Source organism: Amphiura filiformis, chromosome 5, assembly GCF_039555335.1.
Source record: "Amphiura filiformis chromosome 5, Afil_fr2py, whole genome shotgun sequence".
In the NCBI taxonomy this organism is placed as follows: domain Eukaryota; kingdom Metazoa; phylum Echinodermata; class Ophiuroidea; order Amphilepidida; family Amphiuridae; genus Amphiura; species Amphiura filiformis.
Genome location: NC_092632.1, coordinates 25,843,475 through 25,865,732, shown reverse-complemented (window position 1 = coordinate 25,865,732; position 22,258 = coordinate 25,843,475). Strand labels below are relative to the sequence as shown.

Below are 22,258 nucleotides of genomic sequence, written 5' to 3'. Positions count from 1 at the left end.
ATCTCCTTAAACATCCTAAATGGATATAAAGATAAAAAGAAAGAAGATTAAATTGATAATGCAATCTTAACATATGGTCACATCCACTGCTACTAATTGTTACGAAAGAGATTATTTTATAACTCATTGAAGTAAAGAGTCGGCAATGAGTGCTGTTGAAACAATTTGTCAACAATTTAAACAAAATTTGGGATTGGTTTCTTTATACCACAGTAACTATAGAAAATATATATCACTATACTAAAAGTATAGACCTGTGTCATGCATGAAAATAAACGAGAACTATTTTTTGTAGGCCATCTGGAAAGGCTGCTTTAAAATTACTGAAAATGACCAAGTTATATAGCAAAAGAAAGAAGATTAAATTGATAATGCAATCTTAACATATGGTCACATCCACTCTAATGATTGTTACGAAAGAGATTGGAGTATCATAGCAAAAAATATGATAATTTATTTTATAACTCATTGAACTAAGAGTAATGAGTGCTGTTGAAAAAAATACACATTGTCAACAATTTAAACAAAAATTGGGATTTGTTTCTTTAAAATAATTCTTTGAATCTTTTGGTGCTGGTATTTTGTATGTTGAACTTCTGACATATGTGTAAAGCAATGAACATAACTGATTGTATTTGATAGATGGGGTTCTATACCTGGTGTTTTGAGTATCTGCTGTGTAGTGAATCCTTCATTGCATAGACATGGGTGATGCATTGAAACAGAACAAGGAACTATTTTTTGCAGGCCATCTGGAAAGGCTGCTTTAAAATCACTGAAAATGACCAAGTTATGTAGCATAACAAAATTGCATTTGGGGGTTTGAATTAGTTTACATGTTTTCTTTCATTATATGGCATTTTTGTTGAAATATTTAATATTTAATACCAAAATTCATCTACACAGCATTGCTTTACAGTAAATATTCGCCCTTCTCATTTATCACTGTCAGCTTTGAGAGCACACTGCCATCTAAAGGTATTTACAGTTCTGCTATGTTGGCTTTTAACTGGGAGAGTTCTAAATATAAGAACATTACGCAAGAAATTAGCAATGTTTCTGCTTAAAATTGTAGGCAACTAGTGACATTTAACAATAAAGCATAGAAAAAGGTGGAGGATATTTTTGGGGATACTTGGCAGTAATATATTGGTATGTACCTTCCCATTATATCTTCCTCAATTCCCTCCCTGAATAATGTTACTACCGTAAACGTTTGCCTAATGACGCTATGGGCTCCCTTGACATAAACTGGAATTTTAGACACAAACTAAAAGTGCCCTACCATAAAAAATCCCACCAGCAAACAAGGGGACATACCCTTAATTCTTTTTGGGATTTTAAGAGGAGGGAGCTCTCTATTTGTACATGAAATTTACCCCAAGCAAAGATCTCAGGTGCGCCATTAGGTAAACATTTACGGTATAACCATGCAGGTATAAACCCACTTGCTTATATAAGCCCAACCCTTACTTTCAAAATATTATAGAAATAAGGGCAGTAATGTTGACTTGATAACATACATTGAAGTCTTAAAGGGAACATTAAAAACTTTCGAAATTTGTATGAGTAGCTTCCCAGTAAACACACAACGTTTTACCGGGCAAAAAAGGTTTAAATGCCGGGTGATATAAAGGGTATAAAAATGTTTTAATAAAATATTTTTGAAAGTGTTAATTGTTCACAAAATAATTTGCAAAAATATTTGCCCAAAATATTTAACAATAACATTTTAAAAACGTATTCAAGGTAATTATAACCCTACATTTAAATGGTATTTGAATAAATGTTTTTAGAACATTTTTGTGTTTGCTGGGTTATGCAAGAACAAAAGGGTTGTGTCTGGACTCACACGGGATTGGAAATGCAATGCGGTATGTGGTTTTTTTTTCTTCTCCAGAATGATTTTCAAATAGTTTTGCTGGATGTTTCTTCAAAAAAGTTAAGTATTTCTAGTTCGACTCTGGAAAATTTCGATTTCTTTGCAGTGCACCAACAATCGACAAAGAAAACATTTTACTTGGCCAAGGGCTAAAGTATGTTTTAAGTGAAAATATACAAGTAATGACACACAATGACACTCTTCAAAAAATTGGAAATAACTGGGAAATAAATTGAACTTTCTTTTGATCTAGAGTTGTAATATTTATACTAAAATAGATGTATTACAGCTTTATGTAAAGTGTCTTATTTTGTCTTTAAAATAGATGTATTACAGCTTTATGTAAAGTGTCTTATTTTGTCTTTATAAAATAGATGTATTACAGCTTTATGTAAAGTCAGAGGATGATTTAAGCACTTCCCACCACACCACTGTGTTGACTTGCGGTTAGCACAGCTGTGTGAGTGAACATGACACCACTGCGCGCACATTGCATTGACGGACATGATTAAATTTGAATTTGGACTGATATATTTACAATAAAAACGAATTCACAATGCTAGTCGATTTCACATTTTATGTTACCTACAGAAGGTGTGAATTATCCTTCATGTATACATCACTTTAAATCTGAAATCGACCAAGTAATAATGACACACGCACAATTCTTAAACAACATCTTTTGCACAGAATTCAATGGGATTTGAAAAGTAAAGTGGCAGTTGAAACTCTGGTGATAACACGTTTGCAGTGCATGATGGGGCTTCCTTAAATCATGCTCTGATGTAAAGTGTCTTATTTTGTCTTTATTACACAGCTTTCAGCTCAACGGCTAGCAGGCTACGTTAGAACATCCACGATACTATATGTAAAGTGTCTTATTTTGTCTTTATTACACAGCTTTCAGCTCAACGGCTAGCAGGCTACGTTAGAACATCCACGATACTATATGTAAAGTGTCTTATTTTGTCTTTATTACACAGCTTTCAGCTCAACGGCTAGCAGGCTACGTTAGAACATCCACGATACTATATGTAAAGTGTCTTATTTTGTCTTTATTACACAGCTTTCAGCTCAACGGCTAGCAGGCTACGTTAGAACATCCACGATACTATATGTAAAGTGTCTTATTTTGTCTTTATTACACAGCTTTCAGCTCAACGGCTAGCAGGCTACGTTAGAACATCCACGATACTATATGTAAAGTGTCTTATTTTGTCTTTATTACACAGCTTTCAGCTCATCGGCTAGCAGGCTACGTTAGAACATCCACGATACTATATGTAAAGTGTCTTATTTTGTCTTTATTACACAGCTTTCAGCTCATCGGCTAGCAGGCTACGTTAGAACATCCACGATACTATATGTAAAGTGTCTTATTTTGTCTTTATTACACAGCTTTCAGCTCAACGGCTAGCAGGCTACGTTAGAACATCCACGATACTATATGTAAAGTGTCTTATTTTGTCTTTATTACACAGCTTTCAGCTCAACGGCTAGCAGGCTACGTTAGAACATCCACGATACTATATGTAAAGTGTCTTATTTTGTCTTTATTACACAGCTTTCAGCTCAACGGCTAGCAGGCTACGTTAGAACATCCACGATACTATATGTAAAGTGTCTTATTTTGTCTTTATTACACAGCTTTCAGCTCAACGGCTAGCAGGCTACGTTAGAACATCCACGATACTATATGTAAAGTGTCTTATTTTGTCTTTATTACACAGCTTTCAGCTCATCGGCTAGCAGGCTACGTTAGAACATCCACGATACTATATGTAAAGTGTCTTATTTTGTCTTTATTACACAGCTTTCAGCTCATCGGCTAGCAGGCTACGTTAGAACATCCACGATACTATATGTAAAGTGTCTTATTTTGTCTTTATTACACAGCTTTCAGCTCATCGGCTAGCAGGCTACGTTAGAACATCCACGATACTATATGTAAAGTGTCTTATTTTGTCTTTATTACACAGCTTTCAGCTCAACGGCTAGCAGGCTACGTTAGAACATCCACGATACTATATGTAAAGTGTCTTATTTTGTCTTTATTACACAGCTTTCAGCTCATCGGCTAGCAGGCTACGTTAGAACATCCACGATACTATATGTAAAGTGTCTTATTTTGTCTTTATTACACAGCTTTCAGCTCATCGGCTAGCAGGCTACGTTAGAACATCCACGATACTATATGTAAAGTGTCTTATTTTGTCTTTATTACACAGCTTTCAGCTCAACGGCTAGCAGGCTACGTTAGAACATCCACGATACTATAATGTAAAGTGTCTTATTTTGTCTTTATTACACAGCTTTCAGCTCAACGGCTAGCAGGCTACGTTAGAACATCCACGATACTATATGTAAAGTGTCTTATTTTGTCTTTATTACACAGCTTTCAGCTCATCGGCTAGCAGGCTACGTTAGAACATCCACGATACTATATGTAAAGTGTCTTATTTTGTCTTTATTACACAGCTTTCAGCTCATCGGCTAGCAGGCTACGTTAGAACATCCACGATACTATATGTAAAGTGTCTTATTTTGTCTTTATTACACAGCTTTCAGCTCATCGGCTAGCAGGCTACGTTAGAACATCCACGATACTATATGTAAAGTGTCTTATTTTGTCTTTATTACACAGCTTTCAGCTCATCGGCTAGCAGGCTACGTTAGAACATCCACGATACTATATGTAAAGTGTCTTATTTTGTCTTTATTACACAGCTTTCAGCTCATCGGCTAGCAGGCTACGTTAGAACATCCACGATACTATATGTAAAGTGTCTTATTTTGTCTTTATTACACAGCTTTCAGCTCATCGGCTAGCAGGCTACGTTAGAACATCCACGATACTATATGTAAAGTGTCTTATTTTGTCTTTATTACACAGCTTTCAGCTCATCGGCTAGCAGGCTACGTTAGTGCAAATATTTGAATTTTGAAGACATTTTGTGGTTTCCCAAATGAGCAAATCTATCACGGCTGTCACCTTTGTTCAAAACTTTTGCACGGGACCCATATTAAAAGACCAGGTCCATTATTGTTGAAGGTTGTGGTTTTGAATATTCATCAAGCTGAAACTATAAATTAGCTCATAATAGGGGGCAGAGCCTGAAGAATGAGGGAAAAATTATGGGGGTAAATATTAATCCCTAACCCTAATCCAAACCATAACTAACCCTAATCCCTTACCCAAAATAATAACTTTAACCCTATGCAATGTCTTCTTTTCCTCAGCCAATCTTCATTGCTATCAGCAGTAGATAGCAGAAATATGCCATTTCAGTTCATGTGTGATGTTGCTGTTGTGGGGGTGGGTGGGGTGTGGTGGGGATGTGCATGTGTTTTGGGGTCTTCTTTCTTGTCTATTGTCAGATTAACAAAAGTAAAAGCATATTTAATTATGATTATTACTACTCACATTATCCAAACAACATTAAACCCATATGGTATTAAACATGTAAATTTACCAGATGCTCACATGAAAGTCTACAAGTTAGAAGTTAGCAGGCAAAATTGTTAATTTGTAAGAAGTAAAGCATGGCTTAAATATTTCCATCTTGCTTGACAAAACCAAGGATCTTGGATTTGTTCCAGTTTATTACATGGTTTTTTCTGGCGACGTGATCTGAAATAGCTAATTCTGTCTATTCTTTTTCTGATGCTTTGTGTGTACTTTTTCACTTCAGCTTGGTGTTCGACCAGTCTGCATGGTCTGGTCCCAAACATATGACAAGTCACAGTTTTGGCATTCAATTTCATAAATGCAGTTGCTGTGTTTTTCTTTCTGATGTTTGTCTTTTGGATGGACTGTGATTTTCCTAAATGTTTGGTGGAGCTTCAAAACAGTATCGACCTTGTGTTTCTTGTAAATTATCTGGATTCGCTCCAAGAGACCATTGAAATAAGGGATTGCCACCATACCTTTGCTCTTGTAGTCGGTGGTCTTAGATTTCTTTGATCTCGGTTTTTCAGCATTTTGTGTTTTGCATTTGGTCTTTTACCTTATCTATTAATAGTCCAGTCTGGGTAGCCACAAGTTTTAAGGGTTTTACGGATTCTCTCTTCTTCTTGTTAAATTTTGTCTTGTCTCCGTAACAACAGAGTTCATGCAGTCGAAGAGACTTGCTCAGACTTAAAATTTAGATATTGGTCTGTGTGTGTTGGTTTCTGGTACACAAAGAGTTTTATAAAACCATCAGGTTTCCTGATAATAAGAGTGTCCAATAAAGGGATTTTACCATCTTTCTCTTCTTCATATGGGACATTGATGCTATAAACAGTTTGTCTCTTTTCCGAAAGACTTACTTTCTGAAAGACTGAAAAAGAGACTGAAAAAGAGACTAAGAAGCACCAGAAACCAGTTCCCCAGGAAAGTGGATCAGATGACCATATCAGTCTTACCTTATGAAGTCCTTCGATGTGAAGGAGGAAATAATGTAGTGAATAAAAATTCACTTGATTTTGTCTAGAAAAATGGAAATATTTATTTTAATCAACTAACCTATTGAATCTATTCAACAAAGTAAAGCATGGTATTATGAAATAAATCAGTCATTATACACAACTTAATAGAAATATAAGCAATCAAATGACTTTATTATGGTTAAAATGTACATTTTATTTACATGTTGAGCACATTGCTGGTCTTGGTATGTCGTGCCCATGGATCACATGCGTATTTATAAAAACGTATTATAGTCGGCTCGAAGCATACTGTTGAGGGTGTTAAGCCAACATAGTTTGCTGAGCTCAGCCAAGCTTTGCTGCCTTCACTGACAGTTCAGCTTGCTTTGCTACTGTAGAGCCTTCGATGCTAATAAACAAACAGTATACCAGTTTTCTGATATGTGTATCAGAACCTCCAGCAAAGCAGCAGGATAATGTGGAATCTGAGTTCTTATACTCTAGTTTTTTACAATGGTCAAAAATGTCTTTTTTAAGAGACATTTTTGACCATTGTAAAAAACTAGAGTCATGATATGACATATATTTTTGATGTTTAACTAAGTAAACTTTATAAATCTTATGATATATGCTTAAAGTGTATGTAGCTGGGAGGAAAAGCCATTCATGATCTTTTGTAGGTCTTTTGGGAGGGGAAAAATATATATCTGCAATACAAAAGGTCAAAATTTTCAAATGAGGGACAGCTTTTCCAATCAGCTACCTAGGGGGCCTTCATTTTACGTACATGTAGCTACATGTCATTAGATTTATAAAGTTTACTTTGAGGACTGTTAAATGTCAATTATATATTATGTATCCAAAATATCAATTTTTAATAATTTGCAATAAAATTTGTATATTGCAAATTTCCAAAAATCAAAATTATATGATATCAGAAGGATATTCCTCGTATTCAGAATGCAATTTGGTGTGTTTGATGTGCTCTCATGTCCCATAAAAACAGTGTGCAATCGTTGCTCTCCGATCCTTTAAGGTTTAAACTATTTAGCTGTAACTTAAATAGTTCAAAAGGAATTAGACAAAAAAAAAAAGGTTTGTCTCAGGACCTTTTGGCAAAAAAGCTATGTGCTGTATACTTCTTTTGTTTTTGGAAAAACAGGCAATGCCCTATGCGAATTGTTTTCCTTTTTTTTTTCCAATCCTGTTTTAGTGGGGTTTTTTTTTAGCAAGAAGGCTACCCCAAGTTGCATGCCTTATGAAAATGTAGTTCTAACTATTCTAACCATCAGCTCCTAAACCCCTAACCTATGCTAACTAAGCCCTAACCCTGACCTAAAACTACAAATATGCTAAATAACTCAAACTCTTAAGGGATCCAAAATGAGCGTTTATTGCATTTCGACAGTATTTTTTATGGGATATGAGAGCACCTCAGACCTATCGAATTGCATTCTGAATACGAAGCATGTCTTTCTGATATCAAATAATTTTCATTTTTTAAATCACAATATAATACAAATTTTATGACAAATTATAAAAATTTGATATTTTTCAAATTTTTGATATATAACAGTCCTCAAAGTAAATTATATAAATCTAATGACATATTCTTAAAGTGTATGTAGCAGGGAGGAAAAGCCGACGGTCAATTGAAAATTTTGACCTTTTCATATTGAAGATATGGATTTTTTCCCAAAAAGACCTAATTTATTTTGGTGTTTTGGGAAAAAAATCCATATCTTCAATACGAAAGGTCAAAATTTTCAATTGATCGTCGGCTTTTCATCCCACCTACATACACTTTAAGTATAAATCATCAGATTTATAAAGTTTACTTCAAGTACTGTTAAATATCAAAAATATCAATTTTAATGATTTGCCATAAAATGTGTATTAAATTGCGAATTTCAAAAATCAAAATTATTTGATATCAGAATGACATTCTTCGTATTCAGAATGCAATTCGATATGTCTGATGTGCTCTAATGTCCCAAAATAAATACTGTCCAAACATTCATACCCCAGCCCTTAATAATTCAAACTTGCAAAGTTCTGAAAAATCAAGATCACATTTATAGGTTAATGAACGCGTATTCATCCGGCGCTCGTGCATTAGACGCATCAACATCAGCGCAAGTGCATTATTTTGTCTAATTTCTCTCCCAATAAGTAATACAAGTTTATTAATCTATTTCATACACGAGAAGAAAAAACACACATGATTTTTCCTTTTTTTATATAACAAATTATCACTAAAAATGTTGGATAACAGAACCAAATATAAATGCATCAACCCGCCCGAAAAATGAATCAATCCTACGCGATGCGAACGCGCGCAAAACACTGCGCGTAGTATGCGCAGTGCACAATATACACAATCAATGCATGTTTCATACTTTTCTAACAGCTTTTCTGATTGGCTGCTTTGATATAGGAGTGTATGAAAACGTGACAATGTAATGTGGGTAATGTCATTGGTGCAAAGCTCAGCACCCCAAAGGATGATGTGTGCCACTAATTTACTGCTATTTTATCCTACATTAAAACTTATAAGGAGTTCAAAAAGTTGAGGAAACTCCAATATTTACTTGGCATGACATGAAAATTAGTTAAAAGATGATCTTTGCTCTGGTATATTGATATCAATCAAGTAGTAAAAATTTGTTCCCAGTGACAGTGTTATAAAAGGCAGAGATTTATAAGTAGAGTCCGATTCGTTCGCAGAGCCTTAAACTTGCATGCTGTTTCTTTCAATAGATCAATATTCAGAGCAAATGATGTGATACAGTTCTTCGGGTATTTAAAAAAAAAATTGTCTGTAATGATTGTAAATTGTTTTGTATCCAAAAATATGTAATTTAGTGGAAACTTTGATGACTTTATCACTCAAAAAGAAAAAAAATGCATTGGCGCATTGTGCTACATGCTAAATCTCATTTTAAAAGCAATGCATGCGGGGTCCTGAGACAAACTTTTTTTGGCCTAACTAATACAGGATATATTAGCTTTTCTTTTTGTACCTTACGCCATGCAAAGGTTGGGATTTTTGAACCGTTTCTGCAGCATTATGCCAAATTCCATGACGGATTATGCCGATTCCATGCCCAAATGATATCAAATCTGATTTTCACTGCAGCACATAGTGTGGCGCATGTTGATCATACATCAGTATGAAAGTGAAAATATTAGATTCTTACCGAATTGTTAACATAGGTCAATTAGGTTAAAGTTATTAATTTTAAAGGTTGATATCTTTTTTATAGCATTTTTCAGTAGATATCCACAAAAAAAGCTAATTCCCAAAATTTCAAATTTTGTTTGTTTGCAAGTTATGCATGATTATGTGTATTACACTGCTCCATAGGCTAGTGTAGTAATTTCGTTCTGGTGTACCATAACGTAATTCAAATTTGGCGATATTTTTGCAAAATGAATCTATCTGCAAGAACTTTCTTCTACATAAACACAGGGGCATAGCAAGTGGGTGGACAGGGTGGATGAAGTCCATGGGCCCAAGCACAAAAACAAAAATAAGGACTGATAATGGAGAGAGAGCAGGGCCGGATTTACCAGGGCCCAAAAAATTTGGGGCCCAAAATTGCCCTATACATCTTTCTTTTAACCCCAGAAAGTTTTTGGGTCAAAATAGAGCAAAATTGTAAAATAGCAAAATTTGTGTTGATCTGGGGCTTAAGGTGGTACTACACCCCCTGATAAATTTGGTGACTAATTTAGCATTTTTCTCAAAAAATAACTACACATTGGTAGCAAAAGTTATGTATATTATAGGATGGGGCAAGAAATCAAATTACTTCACTGTAATTTCAGTGATTCAAGACAAGTGGTTCATTATGTTAAGAAATGAGGTACATTCTAGCGGTACCCATGGTACCTCGTTTCTTATCATAAATAACGTACTGCTTGTCTTGAGTCACTGAAATTCCAGTGTAGTAACTGGATTCCTTGCTCTATAATATACATAACTTTTGTTACCAGTGTGTTATTATTTTTGAGAAAATGCAAAATAATCACAAATTTATCAAGGAGTGTAGTACCACCTTAAATAGAATTGAATTTTGTCGCATGCTTTGCGCACAAATGTCCTAGTAACATCGGAACAAAATATGTTAGTACCCCTCTATATTATATGTAAACCAAAACTTGGCCACTGACTTGAGTGCACATACCTTCCACGGTATGCGAGTTTGGGGCCTACAAATTTTGGCCTGGCCCAGGGTCCCCATAAGGTAAATCACCACCCTGGTTAAAAGGGCTGTACTGCTCCTTGTCCATGGGCCCCTAATGTTCTTGCTACGCCCCTGCATGTAGCCAGAGGTTTCCAGTGGTATAAAAATCTCAACTTTTTTTGTGAGAAAAGTGTGGGATGAGGCTGTGGATCACAAAATGCTACGCCCTTGCATAAACATTATGTAGCCAGAGGTTTCCAGTGGTATAAAAATCTCAACTTTTTTTTGTGAGAAAAGTGTGGGATGAGGCTGTGGATCACGAAATGCCCTTTTTATTTAAGTATAATTGAGCTTTCTTACTTCGTGTACTTGAAGAACTTGATATTTAAAACCGTTGGGCCAAATTTCATAAAATGACAAAAATCACCATACGCCACTAATATGTGTTGCAACTGACGTTATTTTTCTTAAGGTTACACGAAGAAACGTATAAAAAACGTATAAAAGACGTATAAAGTTGTTCTCTAAAACCGCGTTTTCAGCAATCAAATATCGCAGTGAGTCAAATGTTGGTGCATAGATGTATCTTAACATTATTTTTGTGTGTTTATACAAATTTTTAGAATCCGTTTGAAAATCCTTCGTTTAAATCATTTTTACGCACCATGTTCACAAGATCAAAAACACGTTCCATGCAGTTTTTTCAAATATTCGCTCCGTATAAAACCACGCCGAGTGATTGTTTTCTCCTTTTATGTATTGTACTACAAATCGACCAAAGAAATAATGTTGCCATGGGGAAGAAGCAAATACAGTACCGATTAAATTTTATTAGCCCGTTTTTGGGAACAATTTTCGAGAATCTTGTACCACAAAACACTGTTATGTTACATTATCGATATCTGGATTGTGGAACGTTAATTTTGATTTCTAACTGCCTACATTATTTCTCAAAAGTATGTCGATCCCTTTACCATTTGAATTTCACTCCAAATTTAAGCTACTTTTGCAAAAATCGAGGTTTTTTGCCATCGATACCTCCGACATTTACAGCGGTGATGAGATTGTTTATCATAAGAGCCTGGTATGCACTATTCCATATATAATAGTCAGTTTGAGATCAATCGATTTCACAGGTCACTCAGTAGCTCAATCGGTTAGCGCGTCGGACTCACGTTCGATTATATAATACTATAGTTTTGAGCTGGAAAACTTTGGTACGTGTTCGAGTCCCTATGTGGTCCATTCCATCTATTTTATAGCTTTTTATTTTATTTTTCTCTCACTTTTTTCTTTTTTCTTGTTCGTTTCTTTCTTTCTGACTGCAGCGATTGATTGTTTTTGCCCGTTTTTTTTTCATTATATAATTCAGGAATTTTTAGACTATACTAGTCTAATAGGCGCGGCCTATGAATATATTTTTACAAATTAGATTAACAAAATATTGGTTGTTGGTTTTGTTACTGTTGTTGTAGTTATTGTTGTAGGCCTATATATAGCTATCAGGGTATAAATAGGCATACTAGACCTATTATAGCCTATAGAAGCATTGATTTATTTCACGACAGATATCATCCAGGATAATTTTAAAAATTGAAATTTTAGAAAATCCAAAGGAAAATTGCCGAAAACGGCTGCCCACAATCACCCCCCCATCAGCCTATATGGTCCTATCATGGTCGCCCCTTCCCTATCCCTGCAACATATAGGATGACTCACGAGCCGCGGATTGTCCGTGGCCCTAGTTCAGATTGATGATACACTATTGTACGCGTGAGTTCATTCTTTTCTGCATGGCTGTTTCCATTATTAACTTACGCCCCTCTGGAATCAAGCCTTGAAAATCAATTCTATTTAACCTTAAAGGTTGATGACACATGTCATCCATCCCCAACTTAACTTGAATCAAAATGGTGATTTTGGTATCAGAAGAAAGCTCAAATATTTCTTATATCCCAAGTAACACAAAGAACATTTTGAGACCTAAAACTTGTAGTGGGGTCCTTGGTTAAAAGGAGGATATAGGGATGCATAGCAGATTCAGGGTGCATTTTTAGCCATTGAATTTAGAAGGGGGTCATTTTCAGCCATTTTGTTAAGACTCAATTGTTATTTTCAGTCTTGTTGATTTAAATATTTGGTTTAAAGGAAGGTGACCTGATATATTTGGAAAATCAAATTCTTTAAAACTTACGTATAACATAAAATGTCATCCCTTTCAAGCACTCAAGCAAAAAGAACATGTATTAAAATGTGACTAATTCCTAATGGAATTACCAACATTTATACAGCGTGATATTGGTAGTTTTTATTAATGATAATCATCATGATCATGTAATATATTGATTTCAAGTGAAATGCCCTATTTTTCTCATAAACAAATTGAAATTAGAAGTTCCAACTCAGTGTATTTCCGAAGATATCATCAAAAAACTTGCCTAATTAGTCTCAAATATGGTATACCATATTTGAGACTAATTCGCAGTTTTTGATGATTTCTTCGAAATATACCAATTTGGAACGCCAAATTTCAATATGTTTATGAGAAAAATATGAGCTTTCATCTGATACCAAAATCAGCATTTTGATGAGGTAAAGTGGGGGATGAGATTGTCAATCAGGTCAAAATTTTCTCTAAAATTGCTAATTTTTCATTGTTGTTTTTTTCAAAATGTGTGAAAATTTACCAAAATATTGTGTGATATGCCTTAAGTAATAATTTAAGTTGACTATTTATCTCTGTTTACAAAATTAAGAGATATTTCATGAGACATTTGGGAAAATCCCTCTCATTCATTAAGTTGATCAAAACAAATTGAATCATTTCTAATTTTGGATATTTGGGAATTCCCTTTTCCAGAATGTTCCCTGTTTATTGCACCATTAGGGGAATCCCTGATAATATAAAGTAAGTGGATATATGACATCATGGGGAATATCCACAGGAAGTGTTGTGACATGTGACATAATGGTCTATCAATAGATCATGTGGTTTTCAGGAGTATAAAAAGGTGGAAGCTTTAGTTTGCTCTTGGCAGAATATCATGAGAGTTTGTAAACTTTCTACGTGTTGGTCATCGTTGTGCTTCAAAAAGAGGTACATTTGAACCAGTTTGCACAGAGGAGATTTTGAGTATATGAAGGTACTCCTCCTCCCCAAAGGATTAAGATTCTTCTGCCAACTTGCTTGAGAACCCCCAGGCATTGCAGTGTACCACCCCATCCAGTGGGCTAAGGTTGCCAAGCAAATGCACTGATCATCAACCTGTTTTCAAATTCAAAATCTGGTTGAAATTGTGTCATCTTCAATTGAACACCGACCTGTTTTCAACTACAATCCAACATGAAGTTGATATTGGGTTGAGACAAGGTTGAAATTGATTGATATTAGGTTAAGAATGCTGATGCACATCAACTTTGATACAAGGTTGATTAAATATTGATTTGATGTTCAACATAAATTTTTTAACTTTCAAATCCAACCGTTGATTCAACATTGATCTTGGTATTTCTAGCCATGGACACTTCCCTCACCCTGTTCTCTATTCATTGCCTACAAAGTTTTAAATGGAAAATTACCTACTCAGAACTCCCACAGTTAACATCCATCAATTATACCAGATGAAAGTGGAGGATTTAGATCCCAAATGACAAAAAAATCAACTTAAGTTGAGTTGAAACTTGACTTGTTTTAACACACTGAACCATATATTACACTGGCAGTTTTCAGAAGCCTGCAAACAAGTAGTTCCTCATATCATTTTTATGCATCGCCTAGGCCTAAGGCTAATGAAAGTTGATTCCAAGTTTCCCACACCACTTTTCATTTTGGCCAAAACATTATTTTCATGAAAAAGTCAATTATCTAAAAATTGAGATGGAACTCACAAAATATCAGCCATGCACCATAATTTCAGCAGTTTGTCGTAGTTGAAAGGGTAGAGGATGTAGTAATGAAAATTAAGGGATTCCCTGATCATGTTTCTGGTTATTGCAATAAATCTTTTCATATTATCAATTAAACAAACTCAAATCTTTAATCAGACTGTAGCAAAATGTCTGTAAAGATGATCTAAGCATTAATCCCTGTTTTGACATGGTCTCATATCTACAATATTAGCAAATAATGAAATAAAGTCAAATAATAAATAATAAAAGAGTCGCCTCATCACTCGACAAAAAATATGTGACTCCTTTAACATCAACTTTCATCAGCCTCACCAGTAGGTAAACAGTTGCAAACAAACTGTATAAGAGCCGCTGCATACTTTTAAGTGGGTGTAGAATATTCAATGTAACATATCTTCATTATTAATCTATTCCCATTCTATTTCCAGTGATGTTTAACTTCTAATGAATGTTTGATGATATACAATCGATATCATATTTCCATTGGACATTCAACATAACATATAATTGATTTTCTGTAAACACACATTCGTTAGAAAATAAAAATGATTTGAAATAACTAACAAAATTCTACATTGTTATTCGGAGTATGTATGACCCTTAAAATTCAAACGGATAATTATTTCACAGCCCAAACAATCTGATATTGATTAGTTATGCAATAATTTATTCACATTTCAACTCTATACATTTCACATAATATGATATTTGTGTCCCCATGTGTTCAAAGAGAGCACATCAAAGTTATGTATAAACTTTCCTACTCAAAATTGTTCTCTATATCTTTAAAATACAAACTGATGTGACATGTCCTCTTTTTACATGACTGGGAAATTTTTAAATTGATTCAAATTTATAGTCCACTGAAGCTTAATTAATTGATTAAGTATTCAGTTCTTTAGTTCACATATAGGAATGTGTTTGGTGATCTACGTCCTGGATTAGAGACAACATCAGGGGTAGCATCAGCAGCCATCTGGGCCCATACATCAGCTGGAGCCATATCTGGGTTAGATTGGAGGATGAGAGCAGCAGCACCTAATGAATTCAAACAAATAGATATAAAACAGTTAGCAACATTTGTAAAATGTGTCCCAGAAACAGTGGCATAGGATTTTATTTGAGGCCGGGGGGGGGATGAAACTTTCAGTGGGATTTGACCTAAAAATCTAAAATATCATGATGGCCAGCATCCCAAGGGGGGAGTGGGGAGAACAAGATAATCCACAAGGGGGAGGTGTTCCGACCCCTCATCTATGCCACTGCCTAACTTGCTTTTGTTAGAGCTCTAGCTTTATCATTCCAACAATAATTTTAAACATTTATAAATGCTTGGAATCTATACATTTTTTTCTATCAAATATCAAAGTTCTTTTCAAGTTCTGTGTGATTAGAGGAAGGTATGCATGGAATCAGTTTAACAAAAATAGATGTGTTAGGTGTGGCTTCAAAACCCAACTGTTGGTTGACCACTGGCCCCTAGCAAAACTGGCAATTTAAAGTCCCATTCAGTGATCCTAGTTTACAAAATTAAAATTGTGTATAATTTACTTAAAAGTAAAGGATAAGTCATTAAAATTTCAGTGATAATTTTTGGTAAAAAAACAAACAAACAAATGAAGAAAACTGCAGTATTGATAAAGTTGAACCCCTAATAAAATAAATGTAGTGAATTTCTTTACTGAAGTAGAGAAATTGCACGTTTACGTAAAGTGTCCTATTTTGTCTTTAATACACAACTTTTGGTGACACTAGCAGGTTATGTCAGCACATCTATGCTACTAACAAAGTTGCAGAAAACTGAATAGGCCTGTGTTCTATTTTTCATCCCCTGCATTCTTCCAATGTCCATTCTTGAGACAACTTGGTGTTTGCAGCTTAAAATTGTTTGTTTTCAGACCTCACAAAGGCCTGATTTTGAAAAATTTGACTGATGAGCTCTTATGTACCTGATATAATATATAACATTATATTTGGGCAGAATAAGGTCCATTTTCAAACTTGTTGCATCAGAATGATGGGACAAGCATTTGAGAACAGATATGTGAACAGGGCAAGGAAGTTCCTGACTGGTCTATGTTGCATTGGGATGACACTAGATGGGCATCAGATTGAGGGAATCTATTTCTGGGATCTATTGACTCTAGATATGTGGGCAGGCTGTGGATGTTCCACTGATGATGTTGGTTGCAGAGTCCCTGAAACAGATTGTTCCAGGATGAAAGCAGGGGAGAGGGCTAAAACTACCTGTGTGTATATCAACTTACCAGAGACATGTGGGCAGGCCATGGAGGTTCCACTGATGGTGTTGGTTGCATCAGGTTCACCAATCCAAGCAGAAGTGATGTCTACACCTGGAGCAAAGATGTCTACACATTCACCATAGTTGGAGAAAGAAGCACGGGCATCACTGCTGTCAGTGGCACCAACGGTGATGGCCTGCATCAAATAAAATGATATTGAACATTAACGAAGAGTAAGATAACGAAACAAATCCTGATAGATATAAGATATTACCATATTACCTAATTAGTGCCATTGCCCTTATTAACACCTAAAGGTCTTTTCTTAACATGCATATATTTGTTTGAAACCCCATTTCAGTGTAATTTTTTGCATAAACTAGGGTCAAAACTGAAATAAAATTAAGGAAAAATCTAATCGTCAAGTTTTAATAGCTGCAATATAATATTCTGCAGTTTATTTCCCTATCTTCACTGCAGCATTATTTATCATGGAAAATAGTTCAGTTGACTTTCATATCAAAGTAAACATGTAAATAATAAGCATCCCATAAAATGCCTGGGGTTCTAATTAGGTCAAATACAGTAATCTGAGCTTTGACAAAATATGCAGCATCAGGGTTTCATACACTCTTAGAACCACATAGCCAATCAGAAAAGCCGTTAGAAAAATACGCTTAGTGCATTAATATTGTATAATTGCACGGTAGCGCGACTCCAGCGCATACTACGCGGTGCTTTTCGCTGCGTTAAGCATCGCGTAAGATTGAGTCATTTTTCTTGCGGGTTGATGCATTTAGGGCTCATATTAGTTTTTTCAACATTTTTAGTAACAATTTTGTTATAAAAATAGCAAAAATCACGGCATTTTTTTCTCGTGTATGAAATAGGTTAATAAATGCGTATCACTTATTGCTCGAGAAATTGTACAAAATAATGCACTTGTACTGAGATGTTGATGCGTCTAATGCACTCCCCCCTTCGGGCTTGTGCATTAGACGATCAACATCTCAGCACGCTGCGGCATTATTGTGTACAATTTCACTCTCAACAAGAGATACTCATGTATTAACCTATAAATCAATGGTGCACCCCCTTAGGGTTTGGGCATAGCATCAAGGGGCATAAGGGGGAACATGCCCTAAATTGCCCTAAGCCCCAAAAAGTTATTTACAACACATTTTTAGTTTCTTTTAAAGCTCCTTTCACTGGGTTAAGTTCCTTGGCTATCTGTGAATGTTGCTATCTTCAGTAGATAGCATATGTATGTCCTAATGCTGCTAGGCCTACTATGTAGGGGTGAGTTCTGCAGTGCTATAACTTGAATCATTCATTCAATAATAAAATAAAAAATTTAAGAATTATAGAAAATGGATTTTTTCCAAGATTGTTTTGGTCCTGTTCAAGTTTGTGCATTACCCCTTTTACAAAATATGTATATATGCAATGTGACCTACTCCATGGGGTCAAAATTAAAGGAGGCATTTTTTTAAAATTGAGTTACTATAATCATTACCTTTTAAAAATGTTATGCTATCGTATACTGAAAACACCAAAGGTCAAGCATACTTGGTTGAAAAGTTTTGTGATATTATTTTCTTATGTACTTTCTCTTTTCACCCCATATTTTTGCCTTTATCTCAATTTCAAATTTGCCGCTTTTGGCCCCCATGGACCAGATCAAGTCACATTATGGTTTCAGTTTTTGATCTTACATTAGCAGCTCCGGCAGGAGAGTAGTTGCAAGCATTGGCATTGCTGTTACCAGCGGCAACAGATACGACAACTCCGGCATTGTGCATAGTATCGACGGCACGATCAATGGCAGATGAAGAGCCACCACCGAGGGACATCGAAGCAACAGCTGGACGTACACCATTGGTGGCTACCCAGTTCATTCCTATAGTACAAAGAAGATAGATGAAATACACTTTTTAAAACAACATAACAACATAATAAATTAATTTCTACAACCGGTAAGTCTATGTGCTGCTTTGTGTTTGGTTCCAAACCTATATTGATTTTATTTAAAGACAGAGACTTGAATTTTAACAATTCCAAATAAGACAAGTTATGCTTAAAATGTGACATAATTAATTAGTTGTCAATAATTACAAGCCATTAACATTATCAACAAATAATCAGAATTATGAGACCACAATTTCCAATAATTTGTAAGCATCACAAGGCAGCACACATGCACATACTTGGTTTTATAAATAAAATCTTCACATGGGCTATAGATCCTATCTATCAGTCAGTCTTCAAGCTCTTGTTGTTAGTAATGACATTTACTTTCAATATTATTTGTAATCCTCTGTGCACATACAAAGCGGATTTGTGGTACACTGCAGTAACCATATTGTGCTGTGCATAAAGAGGTAATAATGTGGCATAACAATTACAAATAGCATGCAAAAGAATGTTAGGTAATACTAAAATATCATATTGTTTAAAGAACTGAAGATTATCCAGTTAAAAGAAGCAATTTATATTTCAACTTTTTGTCGTCACAATGTGGACCATTTTGACAATTACTTCTATTCCATCAAATTATTCAGTTCTGTTACCAAAAACTAGTCATCAAAACTTGTAAAGGACTATTTTGGGTACTGAGCTAATATTGAACATGTGTGTATTCATTAAAAATCATATTGCCCTTAGGCTTTTAAATTATGTTTTTATCAAAACTCTTCAGAAGTGTTGGTCAAATGAAATATATATTACCCAATTTCAAGCTCTGATGTTAATATCTAAAACCTCATCTTCTAAAATAATTATAAACATAAATATTCAACCCAAAAGCTGCTATGTGTAGCAAAACACAGCAAGTTCCCCATCCCTCCCCTACCCCAGGAGTAAACTTACCATCAACAACACCAGTAGTAGATCCAGATCCTAGACAGCTGAGCACACGGATACCATATGCCATACTGTTCTTGGCTACACCCCAGGTAGAGCCACTAGTGGTACCAGCGCAGTGAGTTCCATGTCCATTGCAGTCAACACCACCACCCTATAATATGAGATGTGATAAGAGCAACTGTTATGGAGAAATCCTTGCTAGTAAAGTCATCTTGATGTAACAACAAACTTGGTGTAGTGCTAATCAAGTTGGCGATCAAGTCTTGCATCTTTTTTCTCACCAGTTCCGATTTTTTGTTAATGCTATGCTGGTGTTGGCCAAGTTCTTATGTAGGCCTATAATTAAACAAAAAACCATCAAGGCCTGTAAAATTCTCTGTTGAAAGCTCCATGCTAGTGGCCATCTTTCTAACAGTATCATATGAAATGCTCTCTACTTACAATTCCTCCAACTACATCATAGGCCATCTCGCAACGTCCACCAACACCACCAAAGTCAACATGGTCTGGGCTGACACCGGTATCGATGACGTATACATTCACACCAGTACCGTCATCTAGGTGAAATAAGGATAATAAATTATTAGTTTAAAGTGAAAGTAAGTGCATGGACTCCATAAACATTTTCTCTTTCTTTCTCTCTCTCATAAACACCACTCGCCCCACCCACACAAATACCCCACATAAGTATAATTACTCCTTAGAAACTTTCTTTCTCTTTACAATTCACCTTCTTAAACTGTATCTAAAAATTAATAGTGGACAGATATCATTTACTCTCTCTCCCTCATACACACATACGTCCAGGAATGTAACCTGCCTAGGCATTCCGAGTGGGCTAGAGTCTGGGTATTAAGAACTTGATCCCAATTTGAGGAGTAAGAATATTAAAAAAGAGCTGATTAATAGAAATTTGCATTTTTTCTATCCTAATTTCCCTAAAATTATTCACCAAGGGGGTAGTTTTCTCCTGCTGCCCCCATATCCATATGGCTACACCCCTTTACATATAAACCTTATTTTATCTTCCCCTTCCTCTTAACCAGATTACAATTAAATTTCTTCCCCTGAAAAACTAATAAGTAGATTAATAGTGTATATCAAACCCCAAATTCATAAGTCAAGGTGCTATTTGACATAATTTTTGCTGAAATTGACTAAATAACCATAATTCCCCAATTCCTCTTTTGATTTCTTTCGCCCATCTTAACATTAAACCCAATATTCTGACTTACTATCTGAAGCATAGACACCATCCAATGGGAGAGCTCTCTGATCTACACGATCAAGACCCCAGGTAGCACCTTGTTGTACTCTCATCAAACCATCTTCTTCAACAAATAGGACATCTTTCAAGCCACGTACCTGTTAAGTGAAATTCAAAAAACTTTAATTAAAAATGTCATGATGATTTCTAGTCTCTATTGACAGTTTACATAACTCTTGCAGATGCTCATTTGTTCGGACACAGTTCTTTAACCCCAATATGCTTGCAAACTCATTTATTGACCTTTGACTTTGCTGGGTACAAAAACTTTGGTCAAATTTCAAGATGTGCTTGTTGAATAGTGGACAGCCAATGTAAATGAGATCACGGTGGTTCAAAGTCCAGTATTATGGTCATCAAAAAGAAACAAGTGGAATCAATACCTTTTCTACAACCTGTGAGTCCATATCGACAGCCAACATGTTGAAAGCGGCAAACCTCTTCTGGACGCGGGCACGGACATTGTTAAGACTGAAAGCGGCAGAGTTGATGTTAGCACCAGGCTGAAACAAAAGAAGCAGAAATAAAATTGGCAGTTTACTAAAAATATTTGAAGAGTTTTTCCAAATTGTACTTCTTTATAGAAAACTTTGTACATAATACACATGAATTCCTCAATCACTCATCACATAAAACCTGCTAATCACACATGAACACCGCACCCCTACCCGTGTCCACCGCCAAACGAGGACACCTAACTTTTCACAGTAAAACCGAGGACCTTATACATTTGAATTTTCACATTCTAATCGTGGACTTTTGTGTGAAAACATGACAATTAATCGACTAACCGAGGACTTTGACATATTACCGGCAATGGGGGACCTACCCCCTATGCAATTTTGAGCTGTATAGCGCCCTCTACAAGCATTAAAAAACCAAGGACATCCTCGTTTTTGTGTGTGTCTGTAGTTTATAAGTGAAATTTCAAGTGGGTGTCCTCGTTCGTTGGTGAAAATGCACGCAATCACACACACACAAGGAATGTCAAATTCAAACTGTTACATTGTTCTATTATTAAAATACAGTATACCATAAGTACAATGTATTTGCCACAGGAACAATGGCTCTGGCAGCAGCAAACAAATGAACACATGCACATGGTAAAGAATTCTTGAGTTATACCAGCTGTCTTACCTTTAGTGCAACAATGTATTTGCCTGGAATCCTTTCCTGAGCCTTTTGCAGTGGAGCAATGGCTGTGGCAGCAGCCACTAAGCAAGCTAAGATGAACACACGCATGATTATAAATTGTCAGTTTTCCTACTGAAATCAAAAGAAAACAAGACATATTACTGATGAGAAAAGCTTTAACTGAACTAAATACCCAGCAAACACACAATGTTTTACAGAAAATTTTTAAATGTCAGGTTATACAATGGGTATAAAAACGTTTTAATATCATTTATAAAACAGTTTTGAAAACATGATGTTGACAAAATATTTTGCAAAAATGTTTGCCCAAAATATTTTACAATAGCATTATAAAAAT

The 22,258-nt window shown here is 35.3% G+C and overlaps 1 protein-coding gene across 1 annotated transcript; it reads right to left on the bottom strand.

Moving 5' to 3' along the window:
* Positions 1-15,289: 15,289 nt before the first annotated feature.
* Positions 15,290-22,008, bottom strand: LOC140152092 (aqualysin-1-like). The gene is made up of 8 exons (XM_072174390.1): positions 21,904-22,008; positions 21,150-21,269; positions 20,735-20,864; positions 19,941-20,056; positions 19,503-19,650; positions 18,350-18,534; positions 16,659-16,830; positions 15,290-15,429 (listed from the first exon to the last, which is right to left on the bottom strand). Exons 1-8 carry the CDS (start codon positions 22,006-22,008, stop codon positions 15,290-15,292), a joined length of 1,116 nt encoding a protein of 371 aa, XP_072030491.1.
* Between the last annotated feature and the right edge of the window lie 250 nt (positions 22,009-22,258).